Below are 26600 nucleotides of genomic sequence, written 5' to 3'. Positions count from 1 at the left end.
ATCATGTCACCTGGTTCATTTTTCCATTCAACTTCCCTTTCCAACCATATTGCTCTGTGCCACCCCTTCTTCCCATGCCTCAAAGGCTAGTGAGGGCCACCAGGAGGCTGGTGCAGTCCTGGCTATGCCAGGAGGGAGGAGAGTCAGCACAGAGGTTACCAGGAGAGCCTGAGTGATATTCCTGTAAATTGGGAAAGATGGCATTCTTTACCATTCCCTGTCAACTCTCCAGCTGCTCACTGGATGTATAGCAGGAACTTTATCTGTACTTGCAATGCAAGTTTATACTATCGGTTGTACTAGGGACAGATGCAATTACCTCTAAAATATTGTGAAGAGAAACCCACTACATGGCTCAAAGGCTTCCTGGCAAGTATATCATATAGTTAATTATACTGAATATGGCTGAATACAAGGGTTGGGGGAAGCTACCGTTCCATGGATGTTGAAGTTCTTGTTTCTTGGTGCAAAGACATTCTGGAAAGCCTTCTGGTACTGAGGTGCAGCTGTCCAAGGCGAATGAGGCGCTGGAGTGGCGATCATCATGAAGAAGGGCTCAAAGTTGGACTTGTAGTCCAGAAAGTCCAAGGAGACATTAGCCTGACACATAAAAAGATTTGTCATCTCCTACCTTACCCAATAGATGAGTATTTAATAGATAAATGTCTTCTGGTGAGCAGACAATACAGGGTCTTATTAGCTTTTAAGCAATCTTAGCACATGATCTTACGTCATAGCCATTTGCAAGCATATTGTTGGAACACATATATTTGTTTTTTAGGCAATACTTTAAAAACTGAGAAGCATACCAACATAAGAAGGAAATTAAGATCTTGATGACTTTATATGACCTAGAAGTCATGTCTTCCACAAAGAAGGAAACAGTAACTTGGCTATTTTAGTATTAACTTACACTAATGGAGATTATGGTATCTACACGTGATGCCTTAAAGAATGTAAAGAGAGTCAAATTAAAACAGTGGGAAAGGTAGATTAAGTTACCTTAACCTTATGAAAATATGTAGAAGGTAGATGTCACAAATTATGCACTGAAGTAGGTAAGTGAATAATATTAGATTCAAATACATTCCACTAGGGCTTTAATACATGGACTTAGTTTTTCCTTTGCTTATCAGGAGATACTTTATGAAAATGAAGGCATGCTATATACATGTTGTTTTTCATTGTTCTGAAGTAATTTCATTTATTCCCAACACTAACTCAAAAGATACTGACTGTATCTATCTCCTATAACCCCTCCATCCACCTTTCACTCCAGTCCTATCAGCTTCCTTGTGGTTTCTCAAATATTCCAGGTAAACTCCTGCCTCAGGGCCCTCCCACTTACTGTTCCCTGACTCTGTAGCACTCTTCCCCCTGATCTGCACAGCTCATTCTCACCTACTTCAGGTTTCTGCTTAAATGTTATCTAAGTAACCTCATAACCTAACATTTCTCTAACTGATCACCAGCTAATGATGCAACACATAAGACTGTGTGTGTTTGTGTGTGTAAATAAAATTACCTTCCACAGAATCAGGGACTTTGCTTCATTTACTGCTGAACACTGGCTACACTAGGTGCTGAACTATTGAGTGAATATATAATACTATTGAAGACTGTCGTTAGAAACGCCTCAGAATAGGAAAGTCCCAATTTCACCTGCTTTCAGTAATTTTTATATATAAATACCCAATGCCCAAATAAATCCAGTATCCCTATTCCTCCATCCTCATAATGGGTCCTGTGAAGCTGCCATCTTGTAGCTTGTGAGTAAAACTGGGGTCAAGAGTAGGCACCCTTACAAAGTAAAACCTCTACAAAGTAATCTCTGTAGCCAAAGAGATTAACCTTTGGAAAAGGGATTTGTTGCTGGAATTTCAAGAGCATTAGATCTGAGCCTGGCTTATACACAAAGAAAACACCCTGAGGAGTTTGTAATCAGCTAGAAATACTCTTGGGCAGTTAGACCAAGTTACTGTGCATTTATATTACCCAACACAAACAAATAAGATTATAGGTTTTCTAGGCAGAGTCTTCAATCAAATGTGAGCCAACCCTGAAGGACAGAGCTACAGAGCTTCTGCAACTCACCAAAACATCTGTCAGGTAGTCCACACTATAGTTTTCGCCATGCTTCCGTGCCTTCCCATTGATAGACAGGGTATAATTATAATACTTAGAATTCTTTTCCTATTAAAAAGAGGGAAGTCAAATTTGTTATGAGGTCAGTGCACAAAGTGGAAGTCTGAATCCATGCTGGGCTAAACTATACTCTGAGCAGTGATAAGACATTAAAAAGATAATTACTCAAGTCAATACTGAATTGGATTTTTTGACTAGGGTTTTATTAAAGACAAGCATAGTTTCAATTATACATTCTAGTTTAAAAGCCAGAAGTAGATGAGGTAGAAAAGCAAACTACTTTGCTAAACCTTGTACAATGCAGGAAAAACATCCCAGAAAGGAGTGACTCACAAGTCAATGGACTTTTTTTTTTTTTTTTTTTTTTAAAGAGACAGAGTCTCTCTCTGTTGCCCAGACTGGAATGCAGTGGCACAATCACAGCTCACTGCAGCCTCAAATTCCTCGGCCCAAGTGATCTTCTTGCCTCAGCTTCCCGAGTAGCTGGGACTACAGGCACACGCCACCACACCCAGCTAATTTTAAAATTTTTTGTTGAGATGGGGTCTCGCCATTTTGCCCAGGCTGATCTCGAACTCCTGAACTCAAGAGATCCTCCTGTCTCTGCCTCCCAGTGTTGGGATTCTAGGCACGAGCCACTACACCTGGCCACAAGTCAATAAATTTTAAGGTTTTTAAAATGACTAATTGTAAAAGCAAATAAAGTTATGTCAATATCAGAGCTAAATTAAACATATTCTGCATCTGTAGGGCTGCATAAAATTGTCACGGACTTCAATAATCACTCACCAAGGCATACCAGTAACTCCAACCCAGAGGAACGTGTTCTAGTCCACCTGCATCTGGGGCTCCATACTGAAAAGCAGAACAAATAGGGACAATTACAAGTCCTTAGATATGACCAGACCAGAAAGAAACAGGAAATTTTACAATCTTTTTAGACCAGTGCCTGAAACATAGTAGGTACCTAATTTCCCCAAATAGACCCTAGTCAAAAATAAACTCTAATAATCCTAGGAACTTCTAAAGCAGGAGTTGGCAAACTACAGCCAGTGAGCCAAATCTGGCCTGATGACTTTTGTATGAACAGCAAGCTAAGAATTTAACAATTTTAAAATATAAAAGTTAATCAAAATAAGAATATTTTGTGAAATGTGACAATTACATAAAATTCAAATTTTAATAGCGATAAAGAGTTTTATTGGAACACAGCCACGTTCATTTACATAGTGCAGTGTCTGTGGCTGCTTTCACGCTACAGAGGCAGAGCTGAATAGTAGCAACAGAGACATATGGCCTGCAAGGCCTGAAATGTTTACTATCTGACCCACTACAGAAAAAGTCCACACAGCCTACCCCACACAGCCTATTCATGGGGTGAATGCTGAGCTGCTGATACCATAGACTGAATAGTCCAACTGACCCTAAGCAGTTCAAATAATCAGACTATAAGCTATTGACTTATTATATGTTGAACATCCCAAATCTGAAAATCCAAAACTTTTTGAGTGCCAACATGACAGACAAAGGAAATGTTCACTGGAGCAGATTTGGACTGTTCAACCAGTAAGTATCATGCAAATATTTCAAAATCCAAAAAATCTGAAACACAAAATACTTCTGGTCCCAAGCATTTTGGACAAGGGATAATCTGTATTTCAGTTGCCCTGCAGATGAAACCCACTTTTAGAGCTCGATTTATCTGATGAGATGAATAAAATAAAGAAACCACAGAATTATCCCACTTTATCCTTACAAGGTTTAATGCCATCCACTTAAGGCAGAATTTAATCCCTGAAAACAACATCTTTATACTTTAACGGTCTCTCTTAATTTTATATACACAAGAGATGGCCTTCAATATGCAAAGTAGTGTAAGCTCTCTTTATGACCCATAGCCCCAACCAAATGATCCAGTATCCACAGTTCCTATTTCTCATGATCCTTTTCAAACTGACTCATCTTTCTGTAAACTCACAAGGTTGCAGATTCCCCCAATTATTGGAGGGACGGGAGAATTAACAGAAAATCCAGATCAGATATTAAGATCTCTAGCAACTACAGATAAAGAGTATAAGTACATTTTCTCTGTCTTGAACCCCCAGTTTAACTGCAAGAGCTAACCCCAAACATTCTCAAACATACTATTTCCTTTAAGCTTGGACTTTGGGTAAAAGCTAAGGCCAATGTGTGAATGTGGGCACATGGAATCCAGTCTTGACAGGTCACCACGAGGTATCCCTCCATCCAGGTCTACAAGGCTGGTGTACCAGCTGCTGGCCATACACTTTAATGACCTGCACGACCCTGACTCTGGGTAACTAATCTCTGCACATTTTGTTGCCATGTTTCACATTAGAAAATGAGTTAAGCATTAAGTTGTTATAATCTAGAAAAAATTCTAAGAAATCTGAGGAAAGATTCTAAGATGAAAAATGTCTTCAGTTAGACACTGATAACAGGGAATGGAAACAAAGATACCATGACAGCCACATGACAAACAGAATTCCTGAGGAAAAAGGGAAGACGCATCAGACAGCAGCACTCTTAGGACAATTTTTAAATACATGCTCCTGGGACTATTGAAAGGAACAAGTGCCCATATCATATAAATACACAAGCACTTACCTAAATCATGTAAATATGTACATGTGTACTTATATGAACATATTTACATGCTATGGGTACTTGTTCTTGTTTAATGGGCAGATTCACAGAAAACAATGTACACCAAGAAATCCTTTAACATTAATTGAAATTAACAATAAAATTAACATGAATTATATTCACATTTTAAAAGCCATTATAAAAAAAGATACAGATCATTCAACATACCTCATTTAAATATTTCCCTGCAAAAAAGGTCTGATAACCACACATTGATCTGAGAATTGCTGGGAAAGTATTTGGTTCTTGGATCTTCTGCCAGGACTTACTACTGCAGTTCCCCTCTAGAGTGTTGTTCACAACGTGATGATTATGTGGGTACTTTCCTGTCAGGATACTGGCTCTGCTGGGGCAGCAGAGAGCACTTGGCACATACTACAAAGGAAAGGAAGCAAAAAGGACAAAGTCACACAAGAAAGATGGACTTCTCATCATTGTTAAAGAGAGTAAAGAAAAGCTCCTTAATACTCTACTTCAAATATGTAGTTTCTCATGGAATATATATATATATTTTTCTACACATGACATACTTCAGGGCTGCTTTAAATCATAGTGGAGACATTAAAGCAGACAGAACAAACTGAGACAACGGATTTCTTTCTCAAGTGGCTTCTTTCTGCAGGATAACGGTAATTCTAGTCTCATCTGCCATAGAGATAGTTTTTTTTTTTTTTTCTTTTGAGGCAAAGTCTCACTCTGTCACCCAGGCTGGAGTGCACTGGCGACAAGCACAGCTCACTGCAGCCTCGACCTCCTGGCGCAAGTGATCCTCCCACCTCAGCCTCCCAGACAGCTTGGAGTACAGGTGCGTGCCACCACTCCTGGCTTTTTTTTTTTTTTTTTTTTTCATTTTTTTATTTGTAGAGATAACGTTCTTCCTGTGTTGTCCAGGCTCGTCTCAAACTCCTGGATTCAAGTGATCCTTCCACCTTGGCCTCCCAAAGTGCTGGGATTACAGGTATGAGCCACTGCACCCAGCCAGAAATAATATTTATACACAGGGGGCACAGCATGGTGAGAGACGGGTCTTAACCAAAGACAAAGTATACTACTTGGATATAATTGAGACCCAGTGGTTCACTTGCAGGCTGATCTGCAGCTTTACACATTTCTGTATCATTTTATACACTGGACACAGACTTTTTTCCCTACTGTAATTATATTTCCATTAGCTACTGTCAGCAACAGATTTTCCCCATTCTACCCAATCATATTGGTACACATCACCAAGCCACTTCACAGAAAGGTAATACTAGCTTATACTTGGACCAGCAGGGAAGGAATGGGCATTTGAGCACACACTCATGTCAAAATTGGGTATTATCCTTTTAATATTAGCAAGTTTTTTTGCCTTTCAAATTTGATTTGGCATTTTTATTTTTATTTATTTTTTTGAGATGGAGTCTCACTCTGTCGCCCAGGCTGGAGTGCAGTGGCGCGATCTTGGCTCATTGCAAGCTCCACCTCCCGGGTTCACACCATTCTCCTGCCTCAGCCTCCCAAGTAGCTGGGACTACAGGCACCCGCCACCATGCCTGGCTAATTTTTTGTATTTTTAGTAGAGATGGGGTTTCACTGTGTTAGCCAGGATGGTCTCGATCTCCTGACCTCATGATCCACCTGCCTCGGCCTCCCAAAGTGCTGGGATTACAGGCGTGAGCCACTGCGCCTGGCCTTGATTTGGCATCTTTTTTTTTTTTGAGACACATTCTTGCTCTGTCACCCAGGCTGGAGTGCAGTGGCACGATCTCAGCTCACTGCAAGCTCCGCCTCCTGGGTTCATGCCATTCTCCTGCCTCAGCCTCCCAAGTAGCTGGGACTACAGGCGCCCGCCACCACACCCAGCTAATTTTTTGTAGTTTTAGTAGAGACGGGGTTTCACCATGTGAGCCAGGATGGTCTCGATCTCTTGACCTCGTGATCCACCCACCTCGGCCTCCCAAAGTACTGGGATTACAGGCGTGAGCCACCGTGCCCAGCCGATTTGGCATTTTTAAATAATGGTGAGGATGAACATTCTCCACATGTACTGACTGACTGTGTTTACGTGAACGGTTTGTTCATATACTTTGCTCATTTTTTTCCTCCAGGGTTGTTGGCCTCTTGTTACATAAGATTTAAGTTAAGGAAGAATTCAGTCATGTTACAAATACTTCCCATTTTTACTTTTGCCTTTTAATTTTATTAGATGTTTGACTTCTTAAGTTTAAATTGGCAACTCTTAACTCTTTCTCTTTTTGTTTTCTGATCAATTTTATGGTCAGTACACAGTTTATCTTAATATTACATTTTAGCATCTGGTACAGCAATTTCTTTTTTTTTTTTTTTGAGACAGGGTCTTACTCTGTCACCGAGGATGGAGTACAGTGGTGTGCTCAGCTCACTGCAACCTCTGCAACCTCAGGGTTAAGCAATCCTCCCACCCCAACTTCCCAAAGTAGATGGGACCACAGACAGGCACCACCATGCCTCTGTTTTTGTTGCTGTTGTTTTGAGATGGAGTTTCACTCTTGTCGCCCAGGCTGGAGTGCAGTGGCATAATCTTGGCTCATTGCAACCTCTACCTCCTGGGTTCAAGCAATTCTCCTGCCTCAGCCTCCCAAGTAGCTGGGCTTATAGGCGCTCGCCACCATGTCCGGCTATTTTTTTGTATTTTTGGTAGAGATGGGGTTTCACCATGTTGGGTAGGCTGGTCTCGAACTCCTGACCTCGGGTGATCTGCCCACCTCATCCTCCCAAAGTGCCAAGATTACAGATGTGAGCCACCATGCCTGGCCCAATGCCCAGGTATTTTTAACTATTTTTAGTAGCTATAGGCTCTTGCCACATTGCCCAGGCTGGTCTCAAACTCCTGAGCTCAAGCAATCCACCTGCCTCAGCCTCCTAACGTGCTGCGATTACAAGCATGAGCCACTGTAATTTTCTTAAAAAATTACTTTGATTATTCTCATCTATTTATTATTCCAGATAACTTTTGGAATCACTTGAGTCTCAAATAATCTTGTTAGGATTACAACTAGAATAAACTTTTTATTATATAATATTGTGTCTTAGCTGAGCACAGTGGCTCACACCTGTAATCCCAGCTATTTGGGAAGCTGAAGCAGAGGATCACTTGAGGCCAGGAGTTTGAGACCAGCCTGAGCAACAGAGTGAGACCCTGTCACTAAAAAAAAGTAGAAAAAAATTGGCCGAGTGTGGTGATGCATGCCTGTAGTCCCAGTTACTTGGGAAGCTGAGGCGGGAGGATCGTCTGAGCCCAGGAGTTTGAGTTCAAGTCTTCAGTGAGCTATGTCACTGCACTCCAACATGGGCGATAGAGTGAGACGCTGTCTCAAAAAAGAAAAAAAAAAAAAAAGAAAAGAAATGTATATAAAATGATGTGCATATCTACGTATCAAATATTTTTTATCTTACCACTCGCATCATTTTGTAAAATACATAGGTCATAGCCATTTCTGGCCCCAACCAGTTACTCTTAGAGAGTTTATAAATTATGAATGAGGCTGGGCATGGTGGCTCACACCTGTAATCCTAGCACTTTGGGAAGCTGAGATGGAAGGATCGCTTGAGCTCAGGAGTTCCAGACCAGCCTGGGCTACATAGTGAGTGAGACCTTTTCTCTATCTTTACATAGAATAAAAAGAAATAATTACGAATGAGATATTTTGTCTCCCACCTTCTATTTTTCTAACTGATTACATGGAAGAAAGTTATTTTTATTTTTTAATTTTTATCTTGCTGAATTCTAGTGATTTTACAGGGTTTTCAATAATTATCCTGTGTTTCTTAGAAAATCCAAACAAGCAGAAATAATTTTTCCAATATTTTTACCTCTTATTTCCATAAGACTTATGGCAATGACTAGATAGTCAGAACAACATTAAGTGGAGCACTGTTACATCCCTAACAGCAATGCCCTGCGTCTTTTACCTTATGTATTTGAAATAGGCATCACAGTCAGGATGTATTCTTACGATAGCTTATTACCAGGAAAGGATGCTAAAATTTCAGAGTACTTTCTAGTATCTATTGGGAAGAACATTCAATTTTCCTTCTTTCAGTTACTTGTATCATGTTGGTAGACATATAATAACCAACATCATGTAGTATTTACTATAAGAAGTCAGGCATTAGCTGGGCGAGGTAGCTCAGGCCTATAATCCCAGCACTTTGGGAGGCCAAGGCGGGCAGATCACTTGAGGTCAGGAGTTCAAGACCAGCTGGCTAACATGGTGAAACCCCATCTCTACTGAAAATACAAAAAATTAGCAGGGCATGGTGGTGGGTGCCTGTAATCTCAGCTACCCAGAAGGCTGAGGCAGGAGAACTGCTTGATCCCCAGAGGCGGAGGTTGCAGTGAGTCGAGATCGCGCCACGGCACTCCAGCCTGGGAGACAAAGCGAGACGCCATCTCAAAAAAAAAAAAAGAAGAAGAAAAGAAAGAAAAAATAAGTCAGGTACTGATAGAAGTGTTCTACACCTATTAACCTATTAACTCAACCTCACAACAACTCTGAAGATGATTTTGGTACTCCCTTTTATAAATGGGGAGGAAGAGGGCCAGAGAGGTTAAATAGTTTGTCCAAGGTCACACTGCTAGAAAAGAGGTAGACAGGGTGTTCCAGCCTAGGCGGTCTGGCTCCAGAGTCTGAGCACTTAAACATAACACTATGCTACTGTTCAGGGATTTCCTGATAGTAGGGTACCCTTACATTCCTGGACTACCATTCACTTGGTTATGTACATGGTTCTTGAAAATGAATTGCTAATACTTTATTTTGAATTTCTGCATCTATATTTATGGGGCGTGTGTGTTGCTATTTGTCAGTTTTGGCTATTAGGGTTGATTGGGTTTTTACCAAGGAAAAGTTTACACAGCATACATATTCCTTGATTTTTTATAATCCATTTTCAAACCTCAAATGGTGAGGTTTAAAATAAAATTCTCTAGTTCTGAGACTGGCTTAGAAATATCTGCAATTAATCTTCAATTGATAAGAGGTAATATTTCAATTAAAAGAGTTTATACCGCATTATATAAATCCTTCCTTCAGATCAAGCATTTAACAAGGAAAAAACCACGTAGATCATACCAGATTCCCGAGAAGAGAGTATCTTCTTAGAAAACAAACACAGTTAAATTAACAAAATTGAATTCGCTTTCAAACTTACAGCGCTGGAAAAAGTCATCCCCATCTCTCCGATGAGAGCTTTGGTTTTCTTTAGTGGTGTCTGTAAAAGTAAGTAATTATCCATTAAACAATTTCTTCCAATAAATTGAGACACACAGGCCAGAATTCCTGTTTTGTTACATCTTACTCAATCTTTTATTCCCAAATGGTCAGCTCTAAGCAACAGCCAAAGAGAGTCCTGTATGATTCTAGAGACAAGTTTGGTTCCGGCCAGCTCCATCCTGTATAAAAGTGCAGGAGGTCAAAATGCTTGCAGGAAGGGAAAGTTCAGCTGATGGCAATAACATCTTTGTGCGCTTATTAGTCATCAGCCCCCAGATGAGGCAGATAGGGCAGACCTATCTCCATGAATTAATCTTTAGAAGTAGGATGTGGGAAACGATATAAAGGGAGCCTTCCGCCCTATAGAACAGAAGTAAGACAACAGTTGGATTCTGAAAGCCAGACAAGGCCTCAGGGCTCAGAGACTGATTCAAACCTCACGCACTCAGTGGTGGAGGCCAGACGCACACTGTTCAACTACCAGCTGCTGTTGTCTGCACAGACCCACAGGCACCTCAGGATAAGGACTTGAACCAGGTGGCAAGCAGGTGTACACAGAACACTGTCAGGCAAAAGGCTACTCAGAAACTATTTTATGTCTTGCTTTTCATCTTTTGTTCAAAATCTAAGATCCTTACAAGTACAGAGAACAATTAACTTCCCCCTAGAGTGAGAACAAAAGTATGAAGACAGTCATTTAAATACGAATAAAAGGAACACTAATATTCTTCAGATTCCAGACAGCAAAAAGCACCATTGAAGAGGTCATTTTACTTGTAATATGTGTCAGTTCACGATGATTCTGAGATACCTTTGAAACCTAAGACCATATTGAATGCAGTTTTAAGTATATTTTGTTGTGCAATAATTCCTTAAAGATCGCTAATCTAAATACATAAGTAGATTAACAGGAGCCTCATTTTCAATAATGTATAAATGAGTTTTCCCCATTGTTTTATATAAATGCAAAACCTACGGAATCCATAAACTCAAAAGGATGAGGATTCTAACTTATCCAAAAAAAGCTCTGATAATTTCATGAGTAGATCCAGAAGAGGCTGCCAAGAGACGCTAGAGATGCAGAAGATCTTCGCCAGCCTTCCGAAGCAAGGTCATCAGCCATACTCTCCTCAAAGCATCACTGGGTACCATCCTCAGGAAAAGAATACTGGGCTTAATGAGACACTGGTTTCATAAAAAACCTGAGTTACTATGAGGACATTTGAAGGTGAAATGAGGATTCAAAGAGTAAGTGGAGAAAAGGACCAGAGTTGACTGTATGGGACTTAATTGCCAAACTGTCTGATAAATATGTAAAACTATGAAAGAATATCTGATTTACAGTAAGACTGTGTAATAACATTTATTAAACACAACATGTGCCAGGCATTAATCTAGGCAGTGGTGGACAGAGGATAGATGGTCCTTGCCCTTATGACCCCTGCACTCTTGGGGACTTAAAACAACTAACAGGTAAACAATCAGTCATTTCAGGTGGTGATAAGTGCTATGAAGAGAATAAACCAGGATGATGTGATTGCAGCTGGTGGGAGGAAAGGGGAACTACTTTAGGTGGGTGGTCAGGAAAGGCCTCTCAGGAGGTAACTTCAGTACGGAGAGCCATGCGATGAGGAGTCAGTCATGCAAAGATTCAGAAGATGTTTCAGGCTGGGTATATAGCAAGTACAAGGGCTGCCAGAGGACGGAGGGAGGCACCTGGGAGGAAACAGAGAAGCCAGTGTGGTGATGGAAGCAGCTTAGGGAGGAAAAGGGAGAGTGAGGTAACACGAGGTCAGAGAGGTAGGCAGGAGTCAGCAATGCAGGGCCATATAGGAATTTAGACTTTAGGCCTGGTGCAGTGGCTCACACCTGTTATCCCAGCACTTTAGAAGGCAGAGGCAGGAGGACTGCTTGAGGCCAGGAGTTTGAGACCAGTCTGGGCAACACAGCAAGACCCTGGCTCTACAAAAGACATAAAAATTAGCTGGGCATGGCAGTGCACGCCCATAGTCCCAGCTACGTGGGAGGCTGAGGTGGGAGGATTGTTTGTGCCCAGAAGTTCGAGGCTGCAGTGAGCTATGACTGCACCGCCGCAATCTAGCCTAGGCAAGAAGAGTGAGACCTTGTCTCCAAAAAAAAAAAAGTTTTTATTAACTGTCATCTTTATACTGCTAACAATAGTACAAAAGATAACCATAATCCGTGCTTAATTGAAAAAGTCCCAAACAAGAAACCACACTGTACCCAAAATGTGTGTCTCTATGCTAATTACAATGTAAAATGAATCCTTAAGATCTAAGCAAAGACAGCGGCTGGTCAAGTTAGGGCCATGCAACAGTCTTTAAGCAGCAGCCAATTTCATGCCTTCATGTGGGCAAACATGTTACTCTGCTCACCCCAAGCAGAATCCTTTTCATTAAAACCCTAAAGAATCATTTACTTTCCTGGTTCCATGTACAGTTGCTCTGAAACGACAATTCTGGTAATTCTGTGGCTAACAATGGAAATTGTTTTGCTTTCAATGAAGCAATGACATATTCATTCTCACACCTGTAATCCCACCACTTTGGGAGGCTGAAGTGGGCAGATCACTTGAGGTCAGGAGTTGGAGATCAGACTGGTCAACATGGTGAAATCCCGTCTCTACTAGAAATACAAAAATTAGCCAGGCATGGTGGTGGGTGCCTGTAAACCCAACTACTTGGGAGGCTGAGACAGGGGAATCGCTTGAACCCAGGAGGCGGAGGTTGCAGTGGGCCGAGATCGCGCCACTGCACTCCAGCCTGGGTGACAGAGCAAGACTCCATCTCAAAAAAAAAAAAAAAAAAAAAAATTCTTCCCCTACCTTTCATCATAGTTTCTTCTGTCACTTGCCTGCGGTTTTGGCCAAATGTCACTTTTCTTAGAGTAAGTGATTTTTTTTTTTTGGAGACGGAGTCTTGCTCTGTCACCCAGGCTAGAGTGCAGTGGCACCATCTCGGCTCACTGCAACCTCCACCTCCTGGGTTCAAGTGATTCTTCCACCTCAGCCTCCCGAGTAGCTGGGACTACAGGCACGCGCCACCATGCCCAGCTAATTTTTGTATTTTTAGTAGAGACAGGGTTTCACCATGCTGGCCAGGCTGCTCTTGAACTCCTGACCTCGTGATCTGCCCACCTCGGCCTCCCAAAGTGCTAGGATTACAGGCCTGAGCCACCGCGCCCGACCGTGAATGATTTTTAAAAGAGCAACTTATGCTTCTGTGAAGAGCAGTGTGTCCACCACACTATAATGATGTTTAAGTAAAATCAAGAAAGTGATAAGAACAGTGTCCTGGCAAAACAAAAAATAAAAACAGAGTCCCACAGATACCTGGAACAAATACAATGAAATGTTAAAGACGATGCTACTATATAAAAGAGCATTTCAAAGATGCCTGAAAAATTCCACTATAAATCTAAATCATGTTGTAAATGCTATCTACAATCCTTTGACCTGAGTTAGTTTGGTGGGGGTTGACCACCATTTATTTTGCCAACTATGGCAGCAATCTGTAATCTTTTTTAGGTTAGAGCTCTTTCCACAAAAATGAAGATATTATACACAAAGTTTTACATGTAAATTAAGGAGTTCCATGATGTCACTGGCATCCCCGAATGTCACCTGCAGACATCTCTGACCTATGGTGTGATTATGCTGGTGTGGGTATGTGGAATGAAATCTGATTATTATCACAGTATTCTAGAATAGGAGAAAAAGCATGGTGCTCTGAGGTCATAAGATACCCAGGCTTTGTCCAGTATTAGCTATATGAACTTAGTCATGTCACTTGACCACCTTCCAGTTTTAGTTTCCTTTTAAAATAAGGATATTATGTACAGCAGAGGACTCCTGTGATGACTGAAGCACAAGTATAAAAATCCTCATACTCTGCTTGGCTCCAAGTAAGTTCTCAAATGCTCTTGTCTTAGCTCTTCCCCTTGGAGTCCTGCTTGACAATTAGTGGTAGAATATTCTGAAAAAGCCTAGAAGAGAAGCCAGAATTCTTGAGTTTGGAACATTAAGTTTGACTTATGCCCTCCACTCAATTTTGGTACCTCTCTCCAGCAGAAACGCTTATTAAAAAAAAGAATCTGGGCCGAGACAGTGGCTCATGCCTGTAATCCCAGCAGTTTGGGAGGCTGAGGTGGGCGGATTACTTGAGTCCAGGAGTTCAAGACCGACTTGGACAACATGGAGAAATCCTGTCTCTACAAAATATTTAAAAATTAGCTGGACGTAGTGACACGTGCCTGTAGTTCCAGCTACTAGGGAGACTGAGGCAGGAGGACTGCTTGAGACTAGGAGTTCAAGGATGCAATGAGCCTTGACTGTACCACTGCACTCCAGCCTGGATGACAAAGCAAGACCCTGACTCAAAAAATCTGCTGCTGGCTTAAGGAAGCAAATTGGATTAACATACTAAAAGGAAGAGACCTCAAATACACACAGACTACAGCCATGGTTTGTAAGAATTGATGAAACAACTCTGAATACCTTATATTTAAGTAATGAATTTTGTTTTCAACACCTAAAAAAGCCTGACCTTTTAACTGAGTACTTTAGTCACTGCTAGAGAAGGCTTGCTTTTTCTGGACAAAACACTCTTCAAGGACGCAATTTTTTTTTTTTAATAAAAAAGGAATTTTGTGGGCAGACAAGTTAAGTGCAGTAGTTGGAAGAGTAGTGAACCTAAAGTGTAGGAGGAAAATTAAATCAAGACTGATGTCAACATGGCTTGGTAGAAACTATATGGCATATATAGCAGGAAGAAATGTGTACTCAAAATGCAAGTCTCTTAAACATCAGCTATAAGAGACTCTCAAGCTCTTGAGCACAACCTAAGAAATATATTTTACAACTCAGGAACAAAGAGAGATAGATAATGATTACCTTTATCAAGTGTAACACACACACTCACACACACGGACATTTTCTATTCTATTTCAGAGGAAATAAAAAATGTTGGTAGTTACTCACTAAACTGATTTCACAACTCGCTCACGGGTTGGGACCAGAGGTTTGAAGGACACTGAGCTAGGGTGTGTAACTACACAAGAAAAGTTAGGAACGTCTTGCCTGGAGTATTTCATAGTCTCAGCATTCGGCTGAAAGCAAAAAGAGAACTGAAACGAATAAAGCAATAGAGCATTTGGTTTTAAAGCGAAGAGAGGAATGGTGAACCCAGGGTCAGAGGACTCTGCCTCAACTACTCATGTCTCGGGCAAGTTACTTTCTGGGCCTCCATGGGGAAGGGGTTGGAGTGGATGTTTCCAAAGGTCACACATTCCATAATCCTGCAATACACAAGCAAAATTAACTCTGGGAAAAAAATGAAGTCTTGTGACAACACCCATTAGGTAGAAAATGAAACATTGACAGTCTCTAATGTAACAGTCAGGTGTTCAATCAGACTAATTGAATTTTCTTGATTCCTGTGAGGCAACACACACCCTCAATAGTTCGACGGTTGGCCTACCAGATTAGTTCACTTCAGGCTTTTTTTTTTTTGAGACGGAGTCTCGCTCTGTCGCCAGGCTGGAATGCAGTGGCACGATCTCCGCTCACTGCAACTTCCGCCTCCCGGGTTCAAGCGATTCTCTTTCCTCAGCCTCCCAAGTAGCTGGGACTACAGGTGTGCGCCACCACGCCCAGCTAGAATTATTGTATTTCTGGTAGAGACGGGGTTTCACCATGTTGGCCAGGATGGTCTCGATCTCTTGACCTTCTGATCCGCCCGCCTCGGCCTCCCAAAGTGCCGGGATTACATGAGTGAGCCACCGCGCCCGGCCCAGGCTTATTTTTATTGACATCAGATACAGACATTGTATACAGGCACAAACGTGGAGGTGGTCTAGGTCCCTCATAAAGGGGACTGGACTTGTCTGTGATCCTCTAATCCAAAAGAAAAACAATCAGGGCTTGAGTGCTCTTAGCACCTGATTCTCATTGGTTCAACCCATCCTCCACTGGTCTCCACATGTTTATCTTGAGATATTAACGTAAACTCCACAGCAGTACGGTCCAGACTAGAAGCTCTGTGTGCTGTACGCATGTACCTCAATCCAGAAAGGAAAAGAGTGTTGCAGTCCCTTACACCGGCATAAAGGGCCTCAGGTGGGAAAACCAAACCTACCCAAGGGTAAGACAGCCAGTTCGGGGAGGGGGGTGGTGGGGACCGGGAAAGAGAGCAACAAACCGGAGAGTCAGCCCGAGAGATAGAGGGGCGGGGCAGAAACAGAAGAGTTACCAGGCCGCCGAGCACTTCGTCCTGGTCGTCCGTGAGGAGCAGCACCACGTTGGGCCTCCGGGTTCCCGCAGCCACCCCGAAGACCCCCAGGCAACCGCCCAGCACCAGCAGCAGCAGCGCTGGGCGGCAGGAGGGCAGGTGGCGGGGGCTGCCCCGCCGGAGCCGACCTGGGGCTAGAGGCAGGAGCCGCATGGCGGACAGGCTCCGGGGTGACCCCGGGACGGGACGGAGGGACGCACAGGTAGCTGAAGGGCGAGAGGCCGACCAGCCGAAAGAAGAAAAAGCCGTGCCTTAAAGGCCGGTGGCTGGGGTCAAACGTTTTCTCCCCAGGAGCGATCACGTGAGCCGGGGACAGGGGGCGGAGCACGCTGCGCGGCCACGTGATGATCGGCGTGGGCGGGGCCGCGGACTGGCGCAGCCGCGAGAGAGGCACCACGCAGTGGCGGAAAAGGGGCGGGGAACAGCAAAAAAGGGCGGAGAACCGGGAAAAGGTCAAGACCCGTGCGTACCTCTCGCGCAGGCTCGGGTTGCGTTCTGGTAGGACGTGTTTCTGAGCGCTTGGTGGAAGGATTTAAATGGGGGAAGAGAAGATGAAAAGCCGGAAGGAGTTGGCAAATACTAACCAGCCGATTAACGAAGAGAAAGGAGGACTGTACGTAGCAGATATTATCATCAGCTGGTGAGGAAAGTGGACTCTACCATATTTAATCCCCAAGTCGACGGGCACTTATTCAAGGCCCGGATGTTTAATCGTTTTTAATTTTCTCTACAACTTGTGAGATAAATCTTAACATTCTCATTGGGCTCAGCCATTAAATTCGGAACTGGTTAGCTCTCTTAACTCCAAAGCCTGATTATGTTCTGCTTTCCTCAGCTGACATCGTAGTTTCAAACAATTTAGGGATGGCCTGACAGCTTTATTGTAATGGTTATCCTAATGGTCCTTGGTGACTTTTTAAACACCCTCTTGGAACATGTTAGAGGATGTGCAGATCGAACAAAAATCTTGAAACGTGGTCATCCAACTGCATTATTAAGTAATCTTTAGCGGGGAATAGCCCTTGAAACTAGCTCCAGATATTTCTGTGGTCGCTCTGGAACAATTAGACTTTGCCCCTCTCCTGACGTGGGGCGCGGTGGCTCACGCTTGTAATCCCAGCACTTTGGGAAGCGGGTGGATCATCTGAGGTCAGGAGTTTTAGACCAGCCTGGCCAACGTGGGGAAACCGCGTCTCTACTAAAATACAAAAATTAGCCGGGCGTGGTGGCAGGCGTCTGTAATCCCAGCTACTCGGAAGGCTGAGGCACGAGAATCGCTTGAACCCGGGAGGCGGAGCTTGCTGTGAGCCACTGCACTCTGGCCTCGGGAACAGAGCGAGACTGTCTCAAAACAAACAAACAAAAAATCACAGAGATCTTCCTGGCAAGGTGAAGTGTCAAATCATATCCCCAGACCGATATAACAAGGTATACCTCCTTGCTGGTAAAAGTATTTTCTTTGAGTTGAACTGTTTGCCAAGAAGGGTCTCTTAAAACTCGTGAAAACTATCCCAGAACTTAAAGTATTAAAAAAAAAAAAACTCGTGAAAACACTTTACTATAGGGTAAAAATAATGATGGAAACACTTTGAAACCTCATGTGTGCAAGGATAGGGCTTATGCAAAAAAAAAAAAAAAAAAAGAATTACCTTTATTACTTTGTTTTTTTTCACCACAGAGGGGTAATATGTGGAGTCCTAACAAGGTTTGAGGTAGGGGGTCGTAACTCACACAATAGCGTGAAAACCCAATCATCAGGCTTATGAACCACAAAAGGATCTTAATACTTTTTTTTTTTAACTAAGCCTACAGAAGGCAAAAGAAGCTTTAAAAAAACTGAAGTAGTTTTTCTGCAAAAACAATTATGCCGCAAATATGGTCAGAGCAGTTCCTAGACAACCAGAATACTTGGTTACGGCCTTGGCCTAGGCCAATTTTTCAAGCTGGTTAGAATAACTAATCCTTACGTATTCAGGTTTCAAGACTTCCAGGAAGACTTTCTTGCACAAAAAAAAACCTATTTCATCTGTATTGAAGCCCCAAATTGTAAAATTGTTTCTTTTCTATTTTTTTCAAGGCTAGATTATGAACTATTTGAGGCCAGAAATTGTGTAATTAGTTGCCCACTTTGTTCAGGATGCTGCTGTCAGAGGCGATTGACCCAGAGCAACTCCATCTTGAACAGGGGCTGAGTAAAATAAGGCTGAGGCCTGCTGTGCTGCATTCCCAGATGGTTATGCATTCTAAGTCACAGGATGAGATAGGAGGTCGTAAAGATACAAGATAAAATATGCTGGTCATAAAGACCTTACTGATGAAACGGGTAGCAGTAAAGAAGACAGCTAAAACCCACCAAAACCAAGATGGTGATGAAAGTGACCTCTGGTCGTCCTCACTGCTAAATTCCCATCAGCGCCATGACAGTTTACAAATGCCATGGGTATGTCAGGAAGGTACCCTCTATGGTCTAAAAAGGGTAGGCATGAATAATCCATCCCTTGTTTAGCATATCATCAAGAAATAACCATAAAAATGGGCAACCAATAGCCCTCAGGCTGCTCTGCCTATGGAGTAGCCATTCTTTTATTCCTCTACTTTCTTAATGAACTTGCTTTCACTTTACTCTATGGTCTTGTCCCGAATTCTTCCTTGCTCGAGATCCAAGAACCCTTTCTTGGTGTCTGGATCAGGACCCCTTTCCGGTAACACTGCTACACTAGTGCTGAAGAGACATTGTCCCTCGTTATGGAATTTGCAGTCTAATGGCAGAGAGATGGACAATCTAATCTTGTATCTTGTATATGATTACAAATAGACATGCTATGAAGGAAAAGTAAAGGGTGCAATGAGTATTTAAGGTGGTGGGAGGCTGACTTAGTCTAAGGTGCCATGAGGAAGTGATCTTTGAGTGAAATCTGAAGTTTGAGTAGGAGATAATTGGTTAATGGAGTATTGGGGTGGTGGAATGTCTTCTAAGCACAGAGTACAGCATATGCAAAGGTCCTGAGCGGGTGCATTGCAATAACTAAAAGAAGTCAGTGTGGTTAGAGCAGAGGGAGAGAGGTGGTGAGGGCCCAGATCCTATTTTAAGGACTTGGGTTTTTATAGTAAGGCTAATTGGAAATTACTGAAAGAATATAAGAGAAATATAATCATACATGAACTTTTAGAAGATCCTTTACACTGTGGCATGAAGAACAGATTGGAAGAGGACAAGCATGGGCGAGGGTAGACCAGTTAGGTGGAGAGAAAAGTGGATAACAGGGACAGATTCAAATTTTGTGGGGCATGAAGTTTATGTGCATTTGGCGAGTGGAGGCTCCTTAAGAAAAAGAATAACAATTTTAGATACAAAAGTAGGTACACAACTGAATATGTATTTAGACTAAAACAAAATACAACGTTATAAATTTTTATAAGTTGAAAAATATTACAAATAATGCAAAAATTTAAAGTAACATATTTTTATTAAGTAACTGCCAGGCATACTTCTTCATACTTTTTTCCCCTTACATTATATGGCAATGTACTCTTTAATCATCTCTTCACATGATGATAGTTTATAATATTTTCTAAAGAGAATAGAAAGATAATTTAGTTTTTTCTCTAATGTGTTTGATCAGTATTTGCTTTTTATTGGTGATAATTCAGAAAAGTTATTTTTCACCTGCACAGTTCATTATTGGTTTTATATATATGTTTAATATTTTTGTCAAATTTCAGAAAACTCTATCAAATATCCTCTTAACATAGGCATTTCATGACATTCTGCATTTTATTTATTTTATTTTATTTTATTTTTTGAGATGGAATCTTGCTCTGTCTGTGCTCTTGGCTCACTGCAACCTCCACCTCCCAGATTCAAGCGATTCTCCTGCCTCAGCCTCCTGAGTAGCTGGGATTACAGGCATGCATCACTATGCCCGGCTAATTTTTGTATTTTTAGTAGAGATGGGGTTTCGCCATGTTGGCTAGGCTGGTCTCGAACTCCTGACTTCAGGTGATCTACCCGCCTTGGCCTCCCGAAGTGCTGGGATTATAGGCATGAGTTTTATGTTATCTTCCTCAATGCTGGTGTGAGATCAAATCAGAAAGAAATTTGAATATTTTTCAATGAGTTTATATAATTCACAAATTATCAATTTAATAGCCTATTTATTACTTTCATTTGCAATTTATCTCTTCATCTTTCCAGCTTTATTGAGATATAATTGACAAAATTATGTATATTTAAGGTGTACAACATGATGTTTTCATATATGTATACAGTGTGAAATGATTATTCTCTTCCTCTTAATGTATTACTGTTTTTCTTATGATTGAAACTTTTTTTTGTTACTCTTTATTTCTCAATGTCAGGATAATTTCTCTTTACTTTCTCATTCATCTTTATCACTTTGGTTTTGTATGCTATTAATTTTTTTTTTTTTTTGAGACAGTCTTGCTCTGTCACCAGGCTAGAGTGCAGTGGCATGATCTCGGCTCACTACAACCTCCAACTCTCAGGTTCAAGCGATTCTCCTGCCTCCGCCTTCCAAGTAGCTGGGATTACAGGTGTACACCACCACACCCAGCTAATTTTTGTATTTCTAGTAGAGACAGGGTTTCACCATATTGGTCTGGTCTCGTACTCCTGACCTCAGGCTGGTCTTGAACTCCTGACCTCAGGTGATCCACCCACCTTGGCCTCCCAAGGTGCTGGGATTACAGGCGTGAGCCACCGCACCCAGTCTAGCCAGGTTGTTTTTTAAAGAGCATGGAGCCCTTTTTCCTAATCATTATAATAGCTAACAGATGACTGATTGTAAATACTGTTTAACCACAGGTTAAAATAACTCTTGTTTTACTTTGTTGAATAATGTCTCAGATGTTTTCAGTTGGCTAAAAATATTTAAAAATTGCTCATAGGTTTTCCTATTAGAAAGTAGTACCCAATAATTGCCAACTCATCAGTGGTTGTCATATCCAGAATAGAGTATATAATATTATTTGGTGTTTGGTTATGTGTTTGACTTACTACTTTTTAAACATTTTTTTCATTATTTCAATTTTTTCCATAAATTGTTTTAGTAAAATAAGTCGTTTTTTCATTTTGACGTGTTTTTCGAAGAGCTTAAGCAAAAATGGATCCAATTCAGCTATTAGTTGAAAAATTCCTGTGGAATTTTCATTACGGGAACAATAGTACTTTTCATCATGACCTCTGAAGTGTAACTTTCACTTAATGTTTAATAACCTCAAAACTTCCATCTCTGGCCATGATGGAGTAACAGTGCCAGACTAATTGTCTTGCTAAAAACAACTAGAAAACAGGGCAATATAGATGCTTTTATACAAGTGACAATAGTGAAGGACTGTGATCCACATGTAAAGAGAAACAAACAATTGCTCCAACTTTTTGCCTGGTGGAGGGACATTCTGAACCAGAGAGCAGGAAATAGGATCTCATGCTTGACAAAGTTGACTTGCTAACTTTGGATGGACAGAGATCAAAGTTGAGGGAGATTGAGGCAGCTGGAAGTTTGCAGGGAAGAATTCCAAAGAGAAGGGTGCTGTATAGATTTAAAAGCTCCATAAGTTTGTACAGATGTCTTTCTGAAACTTTACTGAACGCTGAGATGTGCATTCACAGGGTGAACCACCACCAGAAGGCAAGGCAAAGAATGACCAAAGTAATGTAAAATAAATAATTCTCAGAGGAATTGGGATGTTTGAGATCCAACCAGCCATAGGGGAAAGTCCTCCTTGATCATCGGGAGCACTCCTTAGGAACCTGGAAAGGTCATGCCCCAGTAGCGGAGCTAAACTATCATGAGTAAAAAGTACTCTGCACCCACAGAAACAAAGCTTGGGTACAGCCCTCAAAAGATCAAACTAATCTGCAGGGAAAGTAACTTGCCTTCCAGAATAAGGCTCAACACTCTTTCAGGGAAGACTACAAAACCTAGATATTCAACAATATGAAATTCACAATGTCCTGCGTTGAATACAAAAATTACTACATAGGGCCCGGGCGTGGTGGCTCATGCCTGTAATCCCAGCACTTTGGGAGGCCGAGGCGGATCATGAGGTCAGGAGATCAAGACCATCCTGGCTAACATGGTGAAACCCCGTCTCTACTAAAAAATATAAAAAATTAGCTGGGCGTGGTGGCGGGCGCCTGTAGTCCCAGCTACTCGGGAGGATTAGGCAGGAGAATGGTATGAACCCGGGAGGTGGAGGTTGAAGTGAGCCAAGATCACGCCACTGCACTCCAGCCTGGGCGACAGAGCAAGACTCCATCTCAAAAAAAAAAAAAAAAATTACTATATAGGCTCCCAAACAGGAAAATGTGACCCCATGACCAGAAGAAAAAATTGTCAATAGAAACAGATAATAAATGACAGGGATGAAGAAGTTAATAGATTAGTGTGTTAAAACTCCTATTATAACTTGTTCAAGTATTTAAAGAAAAACATGAGCCAACTGAGAAGAGAGGTGGAAGATATATAACTGGGCCAGGCACAGTGGCACACATTTGTAATCCCAGCACTTTGGGAGGCCTAGGTGGGCAGATGGCTTGAGCCCAGGAGTTTGAGACCAGCCTGGGTGACTTGACAAAACCCCACCTCTACAAAAAAAAAGAAAAAAAATATACAAAATTAGTTGGGCTTGGTGGTATGCTCCTGTAGTCCCAGCTACTCAGGAGGCTGAGATGGGAGGATCACTTGAGCCTGGGAGGTCCAGGTCCATGATCATGCCTGGGTGACAGAGGGATACCTTGTTTCAAAAATAAATAAATACAAATAAAATCTATAACTGAATAGCACTTTATCTGAAAATTCACTACATGGATTAACAGATGATTAAACAATTTGGGGGGGGGATAAGTCAACTTGAAGATATAGCAAGAGAAAAATATCCAAAATAAAGCAAAGAGAGAAAAAAATGAAAATAAAAATGAGCAGGGCCCCTGTGACCTGCGAAACAAAATCATGGGGTCTACTATTTAGGTAACTGGAATTCCAGAAGGAAGAAATAATTTTTCGAAGAAATAATAGTTGCTGTCTGCATACAGAGAAAACTCTGATCTCAGATTCAAGAAATTCAATGAACCCCATGCAGAAAAAACATAAAGAAAATCATACTAAGAAACATCACAATCAAAATTCTGGAAACTAGTAATAAAGAAAAGTAGACTTTATGACAAAAATATTATTAGAGATAAAACAGGGCATTTTATAATTATAAAAGGTTCAATCCATCAGGAAGATATAACAATTATGAATATATATGGACCTAACAAAGTACCAAAATTCTTGAAGCAAAAACTGATAGAAATAAAGGAAAAAGTGGACAACTCGATAATAGTTGGAAACTTCAATACTCCACTTTCAATAATGGATAGAGTAGCTAGGCATAAGATGAACAAGGACATAGAAGACATGAATAACATTATAAAATAGGTAGACCTAACAGAGATCTACAGAACTCTCCACCCAACAAGAGCAGAATCTATACTCTTCTCAAGTGCCTGTGGAATATTCTCCAGGATAGACCATGTACTAGGCCATAAAACAAACCTCGATAAATCTAAAAGGGTAGAAATAACACAAGTATGTTCTCTCAACACAATGAAATAAAATTAGAACATAAGATTCCCAGAGAAATTTGGATAGCTCACAAATATTTGGAAATGAACCCCATGCAGAAAAAACATAAAGAAAATCATACTCCTAAATAATCAGTGGATTAAAACAGAAATCAAAAGGGAAATTAGAAAATACTTTGAGATGATGAACATGAATACACAACATACTAAAACTTGGGATACAGCTCACATAGAGCTTGAAGAGTAATTTGCGGCTGTAAATGCCTATATTTAAAAAAAGAATGATCTCATATCATTAATTTAACCTTCTACTTTAAGACACCAAAGAAAGCAAAATAAACCTAAAGCAAGCAGAAGGAAGGAAATAATAAAAATTAGAGCAGAAATTAATGAAACAGAGGATAGAAAAAAATAGAGAAAAATCAATGAAAGCAAAAGCTGATTCTTTGGAAAGATTAACAAAATTGTCAAATCTTGGTGGTCCCTATCATATCTCCATTTAAGTAGCCAGTCTGGCCCCTGCAGAAAGGATCATGGGAAATGATCATAGCCTACTACAAGCTCAACCAAGTATTAGTCCTGATGCTGTGGCCATGCTGGATTTGATACCTTTGCTAGACAAGATCAGTATGACCACAGGTAAATCTTAAGCAGCCACTGATTTGGAGAATGCATTCTTTTCTGTCCCAATCAGAAAAGAGGCTCGGAAACACTTCACATTCATACGGAATGAACAACAAAAGACATCTACAGTTTTGCCCCAAGGTTATGTTAACTCATCTCTGTGTCACAATATGTAACTATGTGACTATGTGTTATAATACAGCCCCGACAAATCCAGACTGCCCAGGCATCCTGCAGAACATCTTACTCATCCAATACATTGATGACATCATGCTGATCAGGCAGGATGAAAAAGAGGTGACTAGCATCTGGACACCTTGATAAGATACACGTGCTCCAGGGGGGTGGGAGACAGGTTCTATGAAAATTTAGAAACTTGGTACTTCAGTAAAGATTTTTAGAGGTCCTGGGGTGTGTCATGACATTGCCTCCAAAGTAAAAACAAACTGCTGCATTTTCCATTTCTTACTAGTGAGAAAGAAGCACAGTGCTTGGTAGAACTCTTTGAATTCTGGGTGCAATACATTGTATGCTTAGGAACACTGACCAGCCCATATATGAAAGGCTGCCAGCTTTGATGGGAACTGGAGCATAAAAGTGCTCTGTAACAGGCAGGGCTGACTACATAATCTGTGGGGTCCAGTGTGAAACAAAAATGTGGGTTCCTTTGTTCAAAAAGCAGAAAAAATGTGCCACTTAAGTTACTAAAATGTAAAACTTTTTCTTTAAAAATATCTTATTACTTACAAAATATAATAGGGGTTATAATAATACATGAGTAACAACATAATCTTAAATTTATATAATATAAATAATGAGACTTCATTATGTGATATCTTGATTACAAGTTTCTTCTGACTTGCTTTTCTGCAAATTCAATTGTTTTTTCTTTTAAACAGGGTCTCACTCCATCACCCAGGCTGGAGTGCAGTGGTGTAATCACAGCTGACCACAGCTTCAACCTCCTGGGCTCAAGCAATCCTCCTGCCTCAGCCTCCTGAGTAGCTGGGACTACTGGTGCATGTTACCGCACCCAGCTAATTTTTACATATTTTTGTAGAGATGAGCTCTCCACCTTGCCCAGGTTAATCTCAAACACCTGACCTCAAGTGATTCTCCCACTTTTGCCTCCACAAAGTGTTGGGATTATAGGTGTGAGTCACCATGACTGGCCTGCAAATTCATTTCCTAGGCCATCATATGTTTTCAGCAAATTCATTTTCAATTGATATAATTGAAAGCAATGTCAGTGACTCTTGGCAAATGCAAGATTGCAAATATGTTTTGATCACATTAATTTTGAGAAGGATCTTTCTTCTGATGTAACTGTTACTGTTGCTGTTAAGACTATTTTATAGACTGTATAACAAAGGAATAAATTTGACAAATTATTTCAAAATAGAAATTTTAGCACATGGGCCAAGTGTGGTGGCTCATGACTGTAATCCCAGCACTTGGGTAGCCTGAGGCAGGTGGATTGCCTGAGCTCAGGAATTCGAGACCAGCCTGTGCAACGTGGCAAAACCCCATTGCTACAATAAAATACAAAAATTAGTTGGGTGTGGTTGTGTGCACCTATAGTTCCAGCTACTCAGGAGGCTGAGATGAGAGGATCGCTTGTGCCCAGGAAGTTGAGGCTTCAGTGAGCAGTAATTGTACCACTGCACTCCAGCCTGGGTGACAAAGCTGGACCCTGTCTAAAAAAAAATTAGAAAGAAAGAAATTTTAGTACATGTAGAACTGACGATTCCTGTAGATTTTTTTTTTTTTTTTTGAGACGGAGTCTCACTCTATTGCCCAGGCTAGAGTGTAATGGTGTGATCTTGGCTCACTGCAACCTACGCTTCCCAGGTTCAAGTGATTCTCCTGCCTCAGCCTCCTGAGTAGCTGGGATTACAGGCGTGCACCACCACGCTCGGCTAATTTTTGTAATTTTTTTTTTTTTTTTTGAGATGGAGTCTTGCTCTGTTGCCCAGGCTGGAGTGCAGTGGCATGATCTCGGCTCACTGCAACCTCCACCTCCTAGAT

The 26600-nt window shown here is 41.2% G+C and overlaps 2 protein-coding genes and 1 non-coding gene across 4 annotated transcripts in view; 1 reads left to right on the top strand and 2 right to left on the bottom strand.

Annotated features, from left to right (window-relative positions):
* GNS (glucosamine (N-acetyl)-6-sulfatase) overlaps positions 1–20236 on the bottom strand; it is a 49048-nt gene extending 28812 nt beyond the window's left edge. Inside the window, exons 1-6 of one of the 2 annotated variants that reach the window (XM_055250914.2) lie at positions 16319–20236; positions 9988–10047; positions 4981–5187; positions 2935–3000; positions 2095–2193; positions 433–600 (exon numbers count right to left, since the gene is read on the bottom strand). In XM_055250914.2, the coding sequence (XP_055106889.1) occupies positions 433–600; positions 2095–2193; positions 2935–3000; positions 4981–5187; positions 9988–10047; positions 16319–16510 (792 nt within the window). In that variant the 5' untranslated portion in view covers positions 16511–20236. The remainder of the gene's footprint in view (positions 1–432; positions 601–2094; positions 2194–2934; positions 3001–4980; positions 5188–9987; positions 10048–16318) is intronic. The other variant, XM_055250915.2, reaches the window with a different exon arrangement.
* Positions 1–26600, top strand: part of TBC1D30 (TBC1 domain family member 30) — a 183823-nt gene that overhangs the window by 37468 nt on the left and 119755 nt on the right. The gene's annotated exons all lie outside the window — the stretch shown is intronic.
* Positions 18030–18136, bottom strand: LOC129467161 (small nucleolar RNA U13). Its single transcript, XR_008652292.1, has one exon. It is a non-coding gene; the product is annotated as a small nucleolar RNA U13 (small nucleolar RNA).

Source organism: Symphalangus syndactylus, chromosome 17 (assembly GCF_028878055.3).
Source record: "Symphalangus syndactylus isolate Jambi chromosome 17, NHGRI_mSymSyn1-v2.1_pri, whole genome shotgun sequence".
Taxonomy (NCBI): Eukaryota; Metazoa; Chordata; class Mammalia; order Primates; family Hylobatidae; genus Symphalangus; species Symphalangus syndactylus.
Note: the sequence above shows the minus strand (reverse complement) of the source record. Positions and strands in the feature narration are given on the sequence as shown.